This window comes from Scyliorhinus torazame, chromosome 2 (assembly GCF_047496885.1).
Source record: "Scyliorhinus torazame isolate Kashiwa2021f chromosome 2, sScyTor2.1, whole genome shotgun sequence".
Lineage (NCBI taxonomy): Eukaryota > Metazoa > Chordata > Chondrichthyes > Carcharhiniformes > Scyliorhinidae > Scyliorhinus > Scyliorhinus torazame.
In genome coordinates, this window is record NC_092708.1 from 43,486,265 (window position 1) to 43,499,878 (window position 13,614).

The following is a 13,614-nucleotide window of genomic DNA, read 5'->3' on the forward strand; positions in this document are numbered from 1 at the left end:
CTTTCATAATTTTATGCACTCCTTCCTCTGATCCTAATTTCCCATCTGTTCTTGGACAAACCCCACTTTTTCTTTTGTATTTCTGCATACCCAGCAGTGTCCAAGTAAACTTGTGCTTCAACACCCTTCCTATAGTGCAGCGCATAAAACTATCTACCAGATTCCAGATGTGGCCTCAAGCTTTTATATACATTCACAGTGCAACTCAACTTTTATGTTAAAAACTGGCTGCATTTCAAAGTGCTTGGATATTCCTGTCCGAGACAAGGGGTTAGGTAAATAACCAAGTAATCTTGGTTATTTAATCTCGTGAATCTTCGGCATATTGCAATACTTTTTACATGAAGTGGGACACTGCATGTGTACTTGGATGAACATGCAGAGAACCATCTTGCAGACATATGTTATCAGCATAATAGATTCCCCACAGCTATTAAACATATTCCATGCAAAATTTTAAAATGGTTATCCTCAAAATCTTGCGTGTACTGTGCAAAATCTGAGCTGTGTTGCAGTTGGAATATTTTAGCAGTAGTCAGTCGTTGACATCTTTTACGATAGAAATCATACTGACAAAACTCAATCGCCTTTCAGTCTTTTACGTTTCTTATGGATTACACAAAACATTTGGCCATTATTTGGTATTTAATATGACTTGGACCTGATATTAGGGCAAAAGTGTTCTCTTTGAGACTGGTCCTAGTTAACAAATATTTTATTGCCATCTTCCACCTGCAATTTTTCACACGTGAACAGAAGTTGTATGATCAGTATTCAGCGCCTAGAGAATGAAATTCTATTCTTTCCTCCTTTACACCATGCTGACACCTTGAAACTGCTCATCAGTGAACCGCTGCTATTTCTCCAAAATTGGTTTTCGTGTGATAAGCATTTCTTGTCCCAAAGTTTTGAGGAATTTTGCTTCAGAGTTTTAAAAGTCTTATTAAAAATTGAAGTTTTAAAATCCATTTCATGTGAAGAAGTAAAATAGATACTGTTTTCCCAGAGCAATAACAATATTCTGTATTTTACAATTCAGGATCTGAAGAAAGCCGGACTGCTGATCTTTGCCAACAAACAAGATGTTAAAGAATGCATGACTGTAGCTGAAATCTCTCAATACCTTAAATTGACCTCGATTAAAGATCATCAATGGCATATTCAAGCTTGCTGTGCTCTGACAGGAGAAGGGTGAGTGGTTAGAATTTTACCATTTAGAGTTGTTTTATTTGGACATATATAATGAGATAAATCAATTTGGCAGTCTGGAGTTGGACATTTCTTTTAGTGATGCTCACCACTGCTCTCAAGTTCAAAGCCTTTTTGTTCAAAGTTGTGTGTGTGAGACTGACCTCTTAGAATTTATTTGAATATAAATATGCATGATATTGAACAGTATTTGTAGTAAGTGCTCTTTCTGCCTTTGCAGGTTATGTCAGGGATTAGAATGGATGACGTCAAGGCTTAAGGTCAGATGACCTCCATGGATCAGGATGCACGGACCATTAATATCTAAACTGTATATCTCTTCCAGCGGTTACAGCTCCATGCTTGCTGGATTTATTGGTATTTATTTTTCGGACTGAATAAAGTTTACGACCTTCACACTTGCTTCAAGTACAAGTTTGGAAAGACTTTCCTTAAGGATCAAGATTGAGTTCAAGACTCCAAATTCAATTGATCATTTGTAGCTTTTCTTTTAAAGATGGCTGTGATTAATTGACGTTTTTGTTTGGAACCAGCACATTCTGCTCAGGGTAGGATTTTATAGTATTTGGTAAGTATTCGGAGGGGGAAGTTAATTTGTATTCCAACATTATCATACGAATTGCTTGACACTTTCTCTGTTAAATAAAAGAAGCTATGATCTCAATGGAACACTTATGCTGCTCATGGCTGAAAATCCCAAGTTCTGGCTGAGCTACTTGTTGCTGTTATGATCTGGTTTTGTCTGACATCGCTGTGCTATGAAGAAACTCGAATATTCTAGCGATTGTTCTTTGATTTTAGAGTGAACAACAGGCAAAATGTTTTATATAATTTTCTGTAATTTACAAAGGAATGCTTTTGGGAGTGAGTTGCATGACACAAGGCAGATTGATACTGAAGCCACTGAAATATCACCAACTTTGTGCTGGGAGGTGGGAGTACAAGTACTTTAAATTGTTTCTTTACCTTAACACTATTTCTCCACAAATTATTTCATGAGTTATATCATGAGTAAATTCATGGACCATTTGGAAAATTTTTAAATAATTGCAGAGCTTCTTCACTCTGAATGTTTGACAGTTTAGCACAGTGAGACTTTGATTGATCCAGCAAAGTTCAAAGATGCACTGCTGACTTCCTGATCTCATTCTGCTGTAATTTCACTACAAATTCAACTTTTAAAATATTTAATTCAAACTTTTTGGCTGATTGGCTTTGTACCTATTTTGAAGATTTGGGCTATAACTACATTGTCAAACATGAGCAAAATGAAAGTAATGTTTTAATATGTCTTCATACAGCATTATTTGAATCCCCAACAAAAGTTGTTTGTACTGTGATTTTAAAAATTACTTTGCAATATTACAGCACCACGTTAACTGGGATTAGTGTGGAGAATTATTCAGTTAAAATTTTGCCATGTCAGACTAGTATCAACCAACAGTGTGTTATATCAAACTTAAAGTTCACTGCCATTAGAAATTGGGACTTGTGGACAATATGGACAGAAGCTTGCGCCAGGCTTTATTCTGTACCGAAGCCTGAGACCCTAAATTACAAAATCTTTGATAGGTGGGGTCAGAAAGTGGGAATACTGTGATGCATAGTTACTGAACAGAAGAACTTGCATTAAACTTCAAATGAAAAATATCATATCTGATATATATATATATATATATATATGTGGTGGCTCTCCTCATTGATACAGTACATTTATGTTTCTTTCTGTGATGAACCTCCAGGAAGCTGATCTGTAACGAGCACCCACTTGCATGGTTGCATATGTACTGCATTATTTTTTTTTAAACTTGTGCAAATCTTCAGGTTTTAGCACCAGAAGAAACATGAATATGGAAAGAGCACTAACCACATTTTTTAAGTAAATGGTTGAATTAAAGGTTTATTTATTCTTCCCCACAAGTGTTTAGTCCACAATTCATGAGATGCAAAATGTCCTAGATCGGTATGAAGACACTAAATGTAAAATGATCAATTTCTTTGCTACCAGTACATTACTGATTAATGGTTTACGGAATAATGATTCCAATTCAAATGAAACTGACTTTTTAATTTTTTGCTGCAATACAGTTCATGAAATCAATTATGTATATTGTAAATTTGAATTCATAAAAGAAACTTGTATCATGAGTAAAACTGGACTTCACTAACCTCAATGTGCTATAATTTGTTTTATGTAACAGTAAAAATTTCACCAATGGCGTGAAAAAATAAGCTAATATTACACATTGGATATCTGTATTCTGGCAACAATTAGAAGTAATTCAGTTCACAAAAATGTTCACTGCGTTTAAGTTTGATTTTTTTTTTGGTCTTGAATGGTGGGCAACACTGACGAGACAATATGCAGTAACCAACACTCTTTTCCCCTTGGAACTGGAGACAGCCTGTGATGTGTGTAGACCAGACTGGGTTGGAGTGGCAGGCTCCCTTTCCTAATGGACACTATTGAATCAGTTATGACAACTCGGCAGCTTTCACGGGCATGAGGCTTATGAGGAGCTCCGATCTAATCTTGGTAGCCTCCGGACAAATTTGCAAACTGAATGTGTTGTTGTATTGAGATTCTGGAACTCTTTGTTTGTATTCACATTTTAATTTCATAAAATGTTCACTGTTTCTTGATTGATTTTAAAATTACAGTCAAGCCAGATTCCATGTTTGATCAACCGAGCTACAGAAATTACCAACTGATCTTGTATCTCGTGCTGTCGAGGCTGGGGACTTGTTTATATGGTGCTCTGTTTTACTTTGGAAAGCGATCAAAATATCAAGTTTATTCAGATCTCAGCCTTCTGCTGGAATCGTGCCAGCCCAATCTGATATGTTCATCATGTTTGTCAACACTGATTTTTTTTGTTGGAGGATTTGTACTTTGAGGTTTGACAGTCTGGAGGATATTGACGCATTCTCTGTAGAAGTACAAATGTTTTCAAATGGATATCCTTTTCCCACAACGTCTCTCAGAAACCAAATACGTATTTGAGGTACTATCATTTTGGGCTTGTTTATTTATGTTGTGCCTCATAGTGAAATATTCGGTTAAACCCTCAACTTCCTTATTGAATACTTACTTTAAAAAAAATAATATGTTGGTTTCACATTTTCTCTTGACGGTTATAGAATCAGAACGGTTTCAGGAAAGGTGGAGGCCATTTGGCATTTCGAGTCCGTGCATGCTTATCGAGCCTCCCCTTAATTCCATCTATAGTGTAGAAACCACTATCTATACTATTCAACCATTCCTATGTTCCACATCCTCATTACCCTCTGGGAAAATTCTCCCGAAACCTCACCCAACTGAGGGCGGTATGAGGTCTGTAATTTGCAATCTGATGCTGACACTGTTTTTAAATATTTTTAAAAAATGTTTGTTCATCTTGGATCGAGATAATGTAAGATGTAGGGATTTCAAATGGTTTAAACTTCTGACTTGGTGTGCCCCCAACTGTGTCAGGTAAACAAATTAGAGAAGGTTTGTTCCCTTATATATGTGCATTGCATTTTGAGAATACTTTCAACAAATGTCAAACAGCCCTGTAAAGATCATTAAGGGCTTTGAATAATGCAGCATTCACAGAAAGGTGGTTCTATTTCATTGAAATTATTTTCGATGAAATCAGTAATAATGTTAAATAGATTGGAAAGAAATTCCATATGCAAGATTATAATAAAATGCCTTGCATTGTACAAGCTATTTAATGTCGTATCACTTAAACAAATCATGCTTTACTGGTATATCTAGTTGACAAAGCAGTGATTCATGTCAGATCTAAGTTAAATGCAGACTAGTCTTTTCAAACTTTTTTGCCCCGGACCCATTTTTACCAACTGGCAGACCTTGGCAACCCATGCCGGCCGACTTTCGCGACCCACACTGCCCGAACTTTGCGACTGGCTTTTTTTGCTTATCTTTAATGTGAAATGTGAGCCTGCTTGGTCCTCACGACCTCACTTGCTTTGTCATTCAATGTTACATTTCTGCTAAGGGCTTCAGCTGATGACTTAAGTTCTCACTGCATCCTTTGAAGAAAATCAAGAGGTTTGTCCTCAAACTTGCCATGCTTAGTCTTCAAATGCCTTTGAAATTTTGACGGTTTTATATTTCATTTACCAGTACTTCCCTGCACATAACCTAGAAGGGCTTTGCATCCTGATTTGCTTTGGCACAATTAATAAAGCCAGACCTCAAAAAAAATCATCTTTATACTGCTTTGTTCCCAATATCAGTTTCTTTGTCATGGATTGTTTATCAGATGTCCTGGAGCTCACACCAGCACTGCTTTGTCCAGCCGTGGACTTTCCTGAGAAACCCTCTCCAGTAGATTCAGTTGAGAGATCCTGGCCTGTTTGTGTTTCTGGCCCTCTCTTCCTTATGCCAGATTGGTCTATCTTCAGTTCTTCACATACTCCTGTTGCTCTGGCAGCTACAAAATGTAGAATCTATCCTCCGTGATTTGGCGGCCAAAGCACTGATCACGTGACGTTAGTGCACTTGCCGAGTGCGTGACCTGCTCTCTGCCACCACTTCTGGTGGGAATACTCTGCTGTTTTTAAAAAGAAATTTGGTCCTGGGACAACACACTGACATCAGGAAGAGACGGTATGGGGACAGAGTGCTGACATCAGAAACTGATAGTCTGCCACGCTGGGCACCGGGCCTATGCACTGCCGGATTTGCCTGAAGGGGTATATGCCTATGCACTCCGGATTTGCCTAAAGGGGTATGCATGCGGCATTCTTTTTTTAAAAAGTAATATGGTGTCCCATGAATTAAAAAAAATAAATTTAGAGTACCCAATTCCTTTTTTTTCCAATTAAGGGGCAATTTAGTGTGGCCAATCCACCTAATTTGCACATCTTTGGGTTGTGGGGGGGCAAAGCCATGCACACACGGGGAGAATGTGCAAACTCCACACAAACAGCGACCCGGGTCCTCAGTGCCGTATGACGCAGTACTAACCACTGTGTCACCATGCTGCCCCGTCCCATGAGTTTCATTTGTGAACTTCTAATACACAATTATAGTGACACGATTGCAGAGATTTCAAATATTCGCACCGATTTCACATGCTGGTCCATAAATACCACTTGCCCTGCCCCAGAGGAGAACCACAAGTCATTTCTTCACTGTGATTACTGCTGGTGCCTTTTCCTTGGACCTCAGTTTGAAGAACAAACAAATAAATGCAATTCCTGTTTATGTGGCTATCACATACTTTCTCCACCTTGTGGTGGCGTAGGCATTGAAGTACACTTGTGGAAGCCAGTGAACTGGTGCTGACTGCCAGCATCGTGACCCCTCATTCTCACCCCTCTCACAAACTTCACGCGACTGCTCTCCGTGTCCTTCACAGGCCCCGAGCTCCAACAGTCCCACCGCCGAAAGTACCGGCCCCACCTCATCCTGCTGGTCAGCGTACAATGGGGCATCAGATGTGACGTTAGGAAAACTGATCACCCATTGGATAACCTGTGCGCCCATCAGATGGAGCAAGGCAAAATGCTGCGGATGCTGGCAGGTGCGGGTGGCATTCCCAACCTAAAAGCGACCATTGGGCGCTTCTGCAATTGGAAGCGTCACGACAAATTGTGGGTCACAATTGTGAGTTTGAAAAACCCTGATGGAGACTATAGCCAGATCTTAATTAAGCAAAGGGTCATTATTCTTGATTTGGGTTGCTGGTAACATTTTCCTGCAAGTCTTGATAGCTTATGTTTTCAGCTCAGATACTTGCAGAGTTTGGAACCTGAAGCCACTAAAAAATGGCCGGAACCATCATCAAACAGGCAATATTTTGATGTGTGAACAAAAACAGATTTAATCAAGCTATGCAAATCACCTTTTTTAATGCGTGCTAAAGAAATATTAGATTCCGTTGTGTTTAACCATTTTCCCTAGCTGCCCCAGCTTGTTTAATTTTTAAAATGTCACTTACAACAAGCAGATTTGTACAAAGCAAATGGTTACTATTTTTGGTGACGGGCAGGGGTGTGGGCGCTGGGAGTGTTGAGGTAGAAATGTTGGTCAGGATTTACCTGCATTTTGTCATTGGATCACCAGATATGTTCATTGAATCACCAGATAAGGTCCCTGGATTCAGCTGAACTCGACCAAAAACAACTCTGATGTTTTGGAACTTGATGTGGCCTCAATAGATGTGGTTTTTCTGAAAGGTGGTACTCCTTCAGTATTTCACTGAAATGCCCTCAAATGGCTAAAAATTGCAGGTGCATGTCCCATGTGTCTAATCATGTAGCCTGAGAATATGGAACCTATCACTGACTCAGGCAACTCAATTGAAACGGGTATGAAGATGTATTTGGAAAATTATAGAATAAACTAATATCTGACATTTTACTTCTGCTCAATATTAATATAGTGAACGTAGATAGAGTTTTCTCATTGAAACAACTGACATTTCAGGAACATAGGACGTTGTATTGGGGACTTATCTGAATGGACAAATAACTTGATAGCTACTTTAAAAGTTCATTTGGAAATTGTGCACAAGTGTTTATCAATTTTTTTATTTTCAGAATTAATCTCAAGTTCAATTTGGAATTGGCATGCATTTTCCTTTGCATCATGAAGTGCATCAATTGCATTTGCACCTTGCTCTATGCACCTGCAATTTTTAGCCTCAAGTTAGCTACATCCACCTGAGCTTGATGTTTGGACCATAGAACCACAGAATGTTATGGTGCAGAAAGAGACCATTCAGTCCAACATGCCTGTGCTGGCCAAAAAAGAGAAAATAGAAACTAGCCGCTCACGTTAATCCCATTTTCCAGCACCTGGTCTGTAGCCTTGCAGGTTACAGCTACCTTTTAAATGATTTGAGATTTTCGGCCTCAATTGTCAACTTAAGGCAACTGAAGCTGGTGAATTTTGTACATTAAAAAAAATTCTCTCTGGAATGGCGTGACTAGATCAAGCACACTTTACAAAGCGGAATAACGAGCCCACATTGCGTGTGTTTAAAAACGGTCACGCGAGGTTGAGCCAATTGCCAACTCTGTTTAATCTTCCTTTCACCATCCCTACCACATACAAAGAGCAATACAGCACAGGAACAGGCCCTTTGGCCCTCCAAGCCTGTACTGGTCATGATACCACCAGTGGCCAAACCCCTCAGCACTTCCTAGCTGTATCCCTCTATACCCATGCTATTCATGTATTTGTCGAGGTGCCTTTTGAATGCTGTTAATGTATTTGTTTCCACAACCTCCCCTGGCAGCGTGTTCTAGGCACTCACCACCCGCTGTGTAAAAAAGCCTGCCTCGCACATCTCTAAACTTTGCCCCACAGATACCTATACCCCCTGGTGACTCCTCGTGGAAAGAGTGCTTGTCCATCCGCTATCCATGCCCCTCCTAATCTTGTAGACCTATTGTACATATTCATATTTTAAAACCAGCTTGGATAAAACAAAACTTAAAGCCAACTTACAGCTAGGTTAAGCTCTTCCAATGATAGCCAATACTGCAGAAACTGTGTTTATGACGTTCTTCATTTATAGTGCTTGATGTGGCAGCACGATTATAGATTCTGAGAACAGACCAGCGACCTGAAACGTCATGTCTTCCTCTTTCCGCAGATACCGTCTGACCTACTGAATATTTGCAACATTTTCTGTTTTTAATTATAAAATAGCAGTTAACTGGGCATGTGTTCGAAAAATCAAAGCAATTTGCTGCCTATTGCTTCTACAAAACACCTGGGTTCCATGTGGTTCTGGGGTCATCTGAATCTGAAGATCAGTTGCATATTTTCTATGCCAGTATTTCGTTTTTATAAATTCTATCCAACCCATTGCTTGATGAGGTTTGTGATACCATCATTTACAGGTTTAAACAATTTTCTGTAGATGATCAGAAATGCCCTTTTCAAATAATGTGTACATGTATGATGCAAGGGTCCCATGTGTCTAATCATGTAGCTGAAAAGCTTTCAATGTTGCAAAGATTTTTTTTTTAATGTCTTCCATGTATCTCCTGTGCTTTATTGAAGATTGCTTATATTGGGGTAAAGAAATTGTCAGGGACAGTTTGTAATGTAGCATGCACTTTGGTACAGTGAGTTCGCCAGCTTTCAGTTTTCTCTGGTTGTGGTGCATCTTTTTTTTTTAAACCATTGAACCCTCCCAAACCTTGTGCCTGGAGGACTGGCTATTTGATGCTAGTTAGCTATATGTTGTACAAGTGTGCTCCACCAAGACACATCCCTCATGGGAATTCAACAAAATGGGGGAATACAAGCTGCTTCTAGTGTTGGAGCACGAGTCCTTACTGTTACTTGTTTTGATCACTTGGATGATCTGTTTCTCTTTTAAGATTATCAACTGCATCCCATTTGCTTTTGTCTGCCTCTCTGCTCCTGCAGTAAGTGTTAAAGCTGTAACGGGCAAAATTTTAATTTAACTTCTGGCACAAGTTGTTTGCTCTAAAGCAGATGGAAGTTTGTACTAGCAAACAAAAATTGTAAATAAAGTGAAACAATGTCAGAATGCAGTAAATGAGTCTTATTTGAGCATGAAAAACACGGGACATTGCTTCTGACTCATTTGAATGGAGCAGAATTCTTTTGAAATGGCAAGGTTTTGTTTTCAAATAAATAAACTATTCGCGATGTTTATCTAATTCTATTCACTTTCCTATCCACAAGTATTTTTTGTGTTTTATGAGGGGCGTTTTCCCTATGTGACGTGACAACAATGCAGTTGACTTTGTGGCAAGAATGTCAGCAATCTAAGAGCTGGCAGGGGGCATTGTAGCTAAATCCAATTCAGCCGTCAGACATGCACACTTTCTAACAGACGCCATAAGCCAGCAATCAAAAAGTGGAACTGAGACAAAAATAGTTTAAGGTCAAAATGGTGTTGGCTCTCTGCTCTATTTTAATGAAGGGCAGAAAGTATGTAGTCTGAGCCAGTTGGGCTGATCAGCGAGTCAGCTAAAATTCAGCAGCTTCCTTCTAGCTGCTGTTTGCATTGTGCACTGTCAAAATCCTAGCTCTAAGAGCTCCAGGTGATTTGTGATTAATTGCTCATTAGCATTCCATATAATCATCCAGTATTGTGCCTTTGATTGATGACACTGCCTGCAAAAACTTTTGTGTAATTCCTGTTGTCTTTAGTTCTTATGTAAGGGCACTGAATTCTGTGGGTGCTTGTAAGTGCACCATCTTATCTTAAAAGACCGAGAGGAAACCAAATCTCATTCGTTCAGGAGAACTGTACTGCCACTCGATGATAAAAAATGGCTTTCTGAACTATTAAATCTGTTCTGTAACTGTTGTACTATGTGTGTTGATGTGCCTTTTTGCTTCTGTACGTTATTTCCTGTCAAATCTGACCTGGTATTTTTGTCTGTACACTGCTTTTTCCACTTGAGTGCCGAATATGGTTTGTATCCCTCATTCGTGCCCTTCTGGGTATAAATTCGTTATTGTTTCTGATACACACTTAACATGACTTCAGATATAAACCATTGTAATTTAATATGTATAGTGGATTGGAGATATTTTTTTTCAATGTGACTTATTTTTGCAAAGTATTTTGAATAACCATGCCTTTGGTCTCGAACTGTAGCGTTTTAAATGAGAAATAAATATATATCAACATTTATAAAGCTTTCCCTTTTAAATCCAATTACCAAATGATTCTGTGAATTTCCAGTGCTGAACATGAAACTTTGGGTAAGTTGCAGCAATCTGAAGGCCTGTCAACAATTTGACGTCTATTGCAGTACACTAAGAACTTTTCCTCAAGCTATGTTACTAATGTGATGCAAAATTGTAATACCAACGTAATTAGGGGGTAACTTGAAGTGGTAGTACTGCCAACAATAAAAACAGCGTAGAATGAATTAAACTGGGCCTGATGACCTTGCGAAGGCGATTGAGGTGGCAGTGGCACCCATTCCTGTCACTTTGGACAGGGTGGAACAATGGCTGGAGGCGCAGGCTTGACGATTCAGAATGTGGAGGAGACCATCACGATCATAGTGATTGGACTGTCTCCTTGGAGGCGATGTTGGGGGAGGGCAGAAGATATTCAAGGCCGACAACCTGGAGAATCGCTTCAGACACACAGAATTTGAGGATCGTTGGGCTGCCGGAGGCCATAGAAGGTGCGATGCCACAGATTATGTGGCGAAAATGTTTGGGAAGCTGGTGGGGGAGGGGGCCTTTGCGAACCCTCCCGTAAGTAAACTGGGCCCACTGGTCATTGTGATAAGCCCAGATCTGGGGGGCGGTCACGGGCAATCATAGTCCGATTCCACAGGTATTTGGATAAGGAAAAGATCCTGAGGTGGGCAAAGGACACTGGAATGTATATGGGAGAGCCATCCCGTCGAGATCTAGGTTCAATTCCAGGCTTGGGTCACTGTAGATTTCCTCCAGTTGCTCCGGTTTCCTCCCACAAGTCCCGAAAGATGTGCTGTTAGGTGAATTGGACATTCTGAATTCTCCCTCGCTGTACCCGAACAGGTGCCTGAGTGTGGCAAAGAGGGGATTTTCCCAGTATCTTCATTGCAGTGTTAATGTAAGCCTACTTGTGACACTAATAAACATTATTATTATACAAAGTTGCGCCTCCGGAGGAAGACTTGACTATGGTAGTTTCTGGATGTGTTGGATTTCCCGGAGGTGGAAAGGGAAAGAAGGCAGGAGCTGAAGGCACTGCTTGGGTTAGAGGGAATTATAAAATGTTCAATGCAATTGGGGAAGGCACCGGGCCCGGATGGATTTTCTGTGGAACTTTATAAACTGCGACTGTGTTGGGACCACACCTGTTGGGCATGTTTAATGATTCTCTGTCCCGGGGGCTGTTACCAGCCACAATGGCACAGGCATTGATCTACCTGATGTTGAAAAAGGATAAAGATCCCATGGAGTGTGGGCCATATAGGCCCATCTCGCTGTTGAATACAGATGCAAAGTTGCTGGCGAAGGCACTGTCAACCCTTTTGGAGTGGCGCTGCCAGGCGTAATTTCTGACCTTCAGACCAGTTTTAAAGGCTGGCAGTTGTCAACCAACCTTAGAAGACTCCTGAATGTTGTGCTATCGCCCTCGTTGGGAGTCCATCCAGAGGTAATCATCTCCGTGGACCCGGAAAATGCTTTTGACTGGGTGGGGTGGGGGGGAGTTGACTTTGGACCTAATTTCATTTAGTGGGTTAGGCTTTCGTAAAGGACCCCCACTGTGAGCGTCCATACCAATGAACTGAGTTTGGAGTACTTTTGGATATATAGAGGTACAAGGCAGGAATGTCCACTTTCCCTGTTACTGTTTGCTTTGCTGATGAGCAGTTGGCCATTGTACTTAGGTCGTCGGCCGGATGGAAAGGTATAGAGAGGGGAGGTAGGGAGCATAGGATATCCCTGTATATGGATGATCTGTTGTGAGATGTCACGGATCCTCTCTAATGTGAGGAAAACATTGGGGGTGCTTAACAAGTTTGGTTCCTTGTCCGGATATAGATTGAAATTGGGCAAGAGTGAGGTTTTTCCACTGAACCCTCCGGGAAAGGGAGCTGATCTGGAAAGGCTACCGTTTCAGCTGGCCAGGACTAGTTTTAGGTATCTGAGAATATGGGTAACTCATGATTGGACCTCAATGCATAAGTTGAAACTGGCCAGTCTGGTAGAGGAGGTGTAGGCGGATTTGAAGAGGTGGAATGCCCTCCCGTCGTCTTTGGCGGGAAGAATGCAGACGGTTAAGATGACCATTATTCCGAGGTTCTTGTTTGTGTTTCGATGTGTCCCAGTCTTTCTTCCTCTTTTTAGTAAGGTGAACAAGTTAATTTCGACTCGTTATTGGGTAACCTCCCCCCCCCCCCCCCCCCCCCAAACCACCCAGGTTCCAAGTGCGATCTTGCAGAAGGATAGGTGGACGGGGGGGGCACTATCTAATTTGTATTATTGCTGGGTGGCAAATGTTGAGAAAAGTGCGGGGGTGGTTTAGGGAGCCGGAGTCAGTTTGGGGGCAGATGGAGGAGGCTTCTTTTAAAGGTTCAAGCTTGAGGCACTTGTTACTGCTTCAAGCCCAGTGGTAATCGCCTCTCTAAGGGTATGGCATCAATTCAGACAACACTTTAAATTAGGGTCTATGTCGCTACTGGCGCCTATCTGTGGGAACATTGATTTGTGCCTGCTGGGACGGACTCGGCATATAAGATCTGGAAGAGGGAGGGGTTTGAGAGGTTTAGGGATTTGTTCGTAAAGGGTTGCTTTGCTGAGCTGGAGGAGTTAGTAGAGAAGTTTCAACTTCCGAGAGGGAATGGGTTTAGGTATTTGCAGGTGAGAAACTTTGTAAAGAGCTCTCTTCATTTCCTGGGTTGCCGGAGCCTTCACTTATGGATAGGGTGCTGTTCCTTGAC

The 13,614-nt window shown here is 40.8% G+C and overlaps 1 protein-coding gene across 1 annotated transcript in view; it reads left to right on the forward strand.

The window, feature by feature from the left end:
- The window catches only part of arl5a (ADP-ribosylation factor-like 5A), a 76,998-nt gene extending 67,128 nt beyond the window's left edge, over positions 1-9,870 (forward strand). The window contains exons 5-6 of the mRNA XM_072470721.1: positions 1,040-1,191; positions 1,430-9,870. Of these exons, the coding sequence (XP_072326822.1) occupies positions 1,040-1,191; positions 1,430-1,478 (201 nt within the window). The 3' untranslated portion in view covers positions 1,479-9,870. The remainder of the gene's footprint in view (positions 1-1,039; positions 1,192-1,429) is intronic.
- The last annotated feature ends 3,744 nt before the right edge of the window (positions 9,871-13,614 follow it).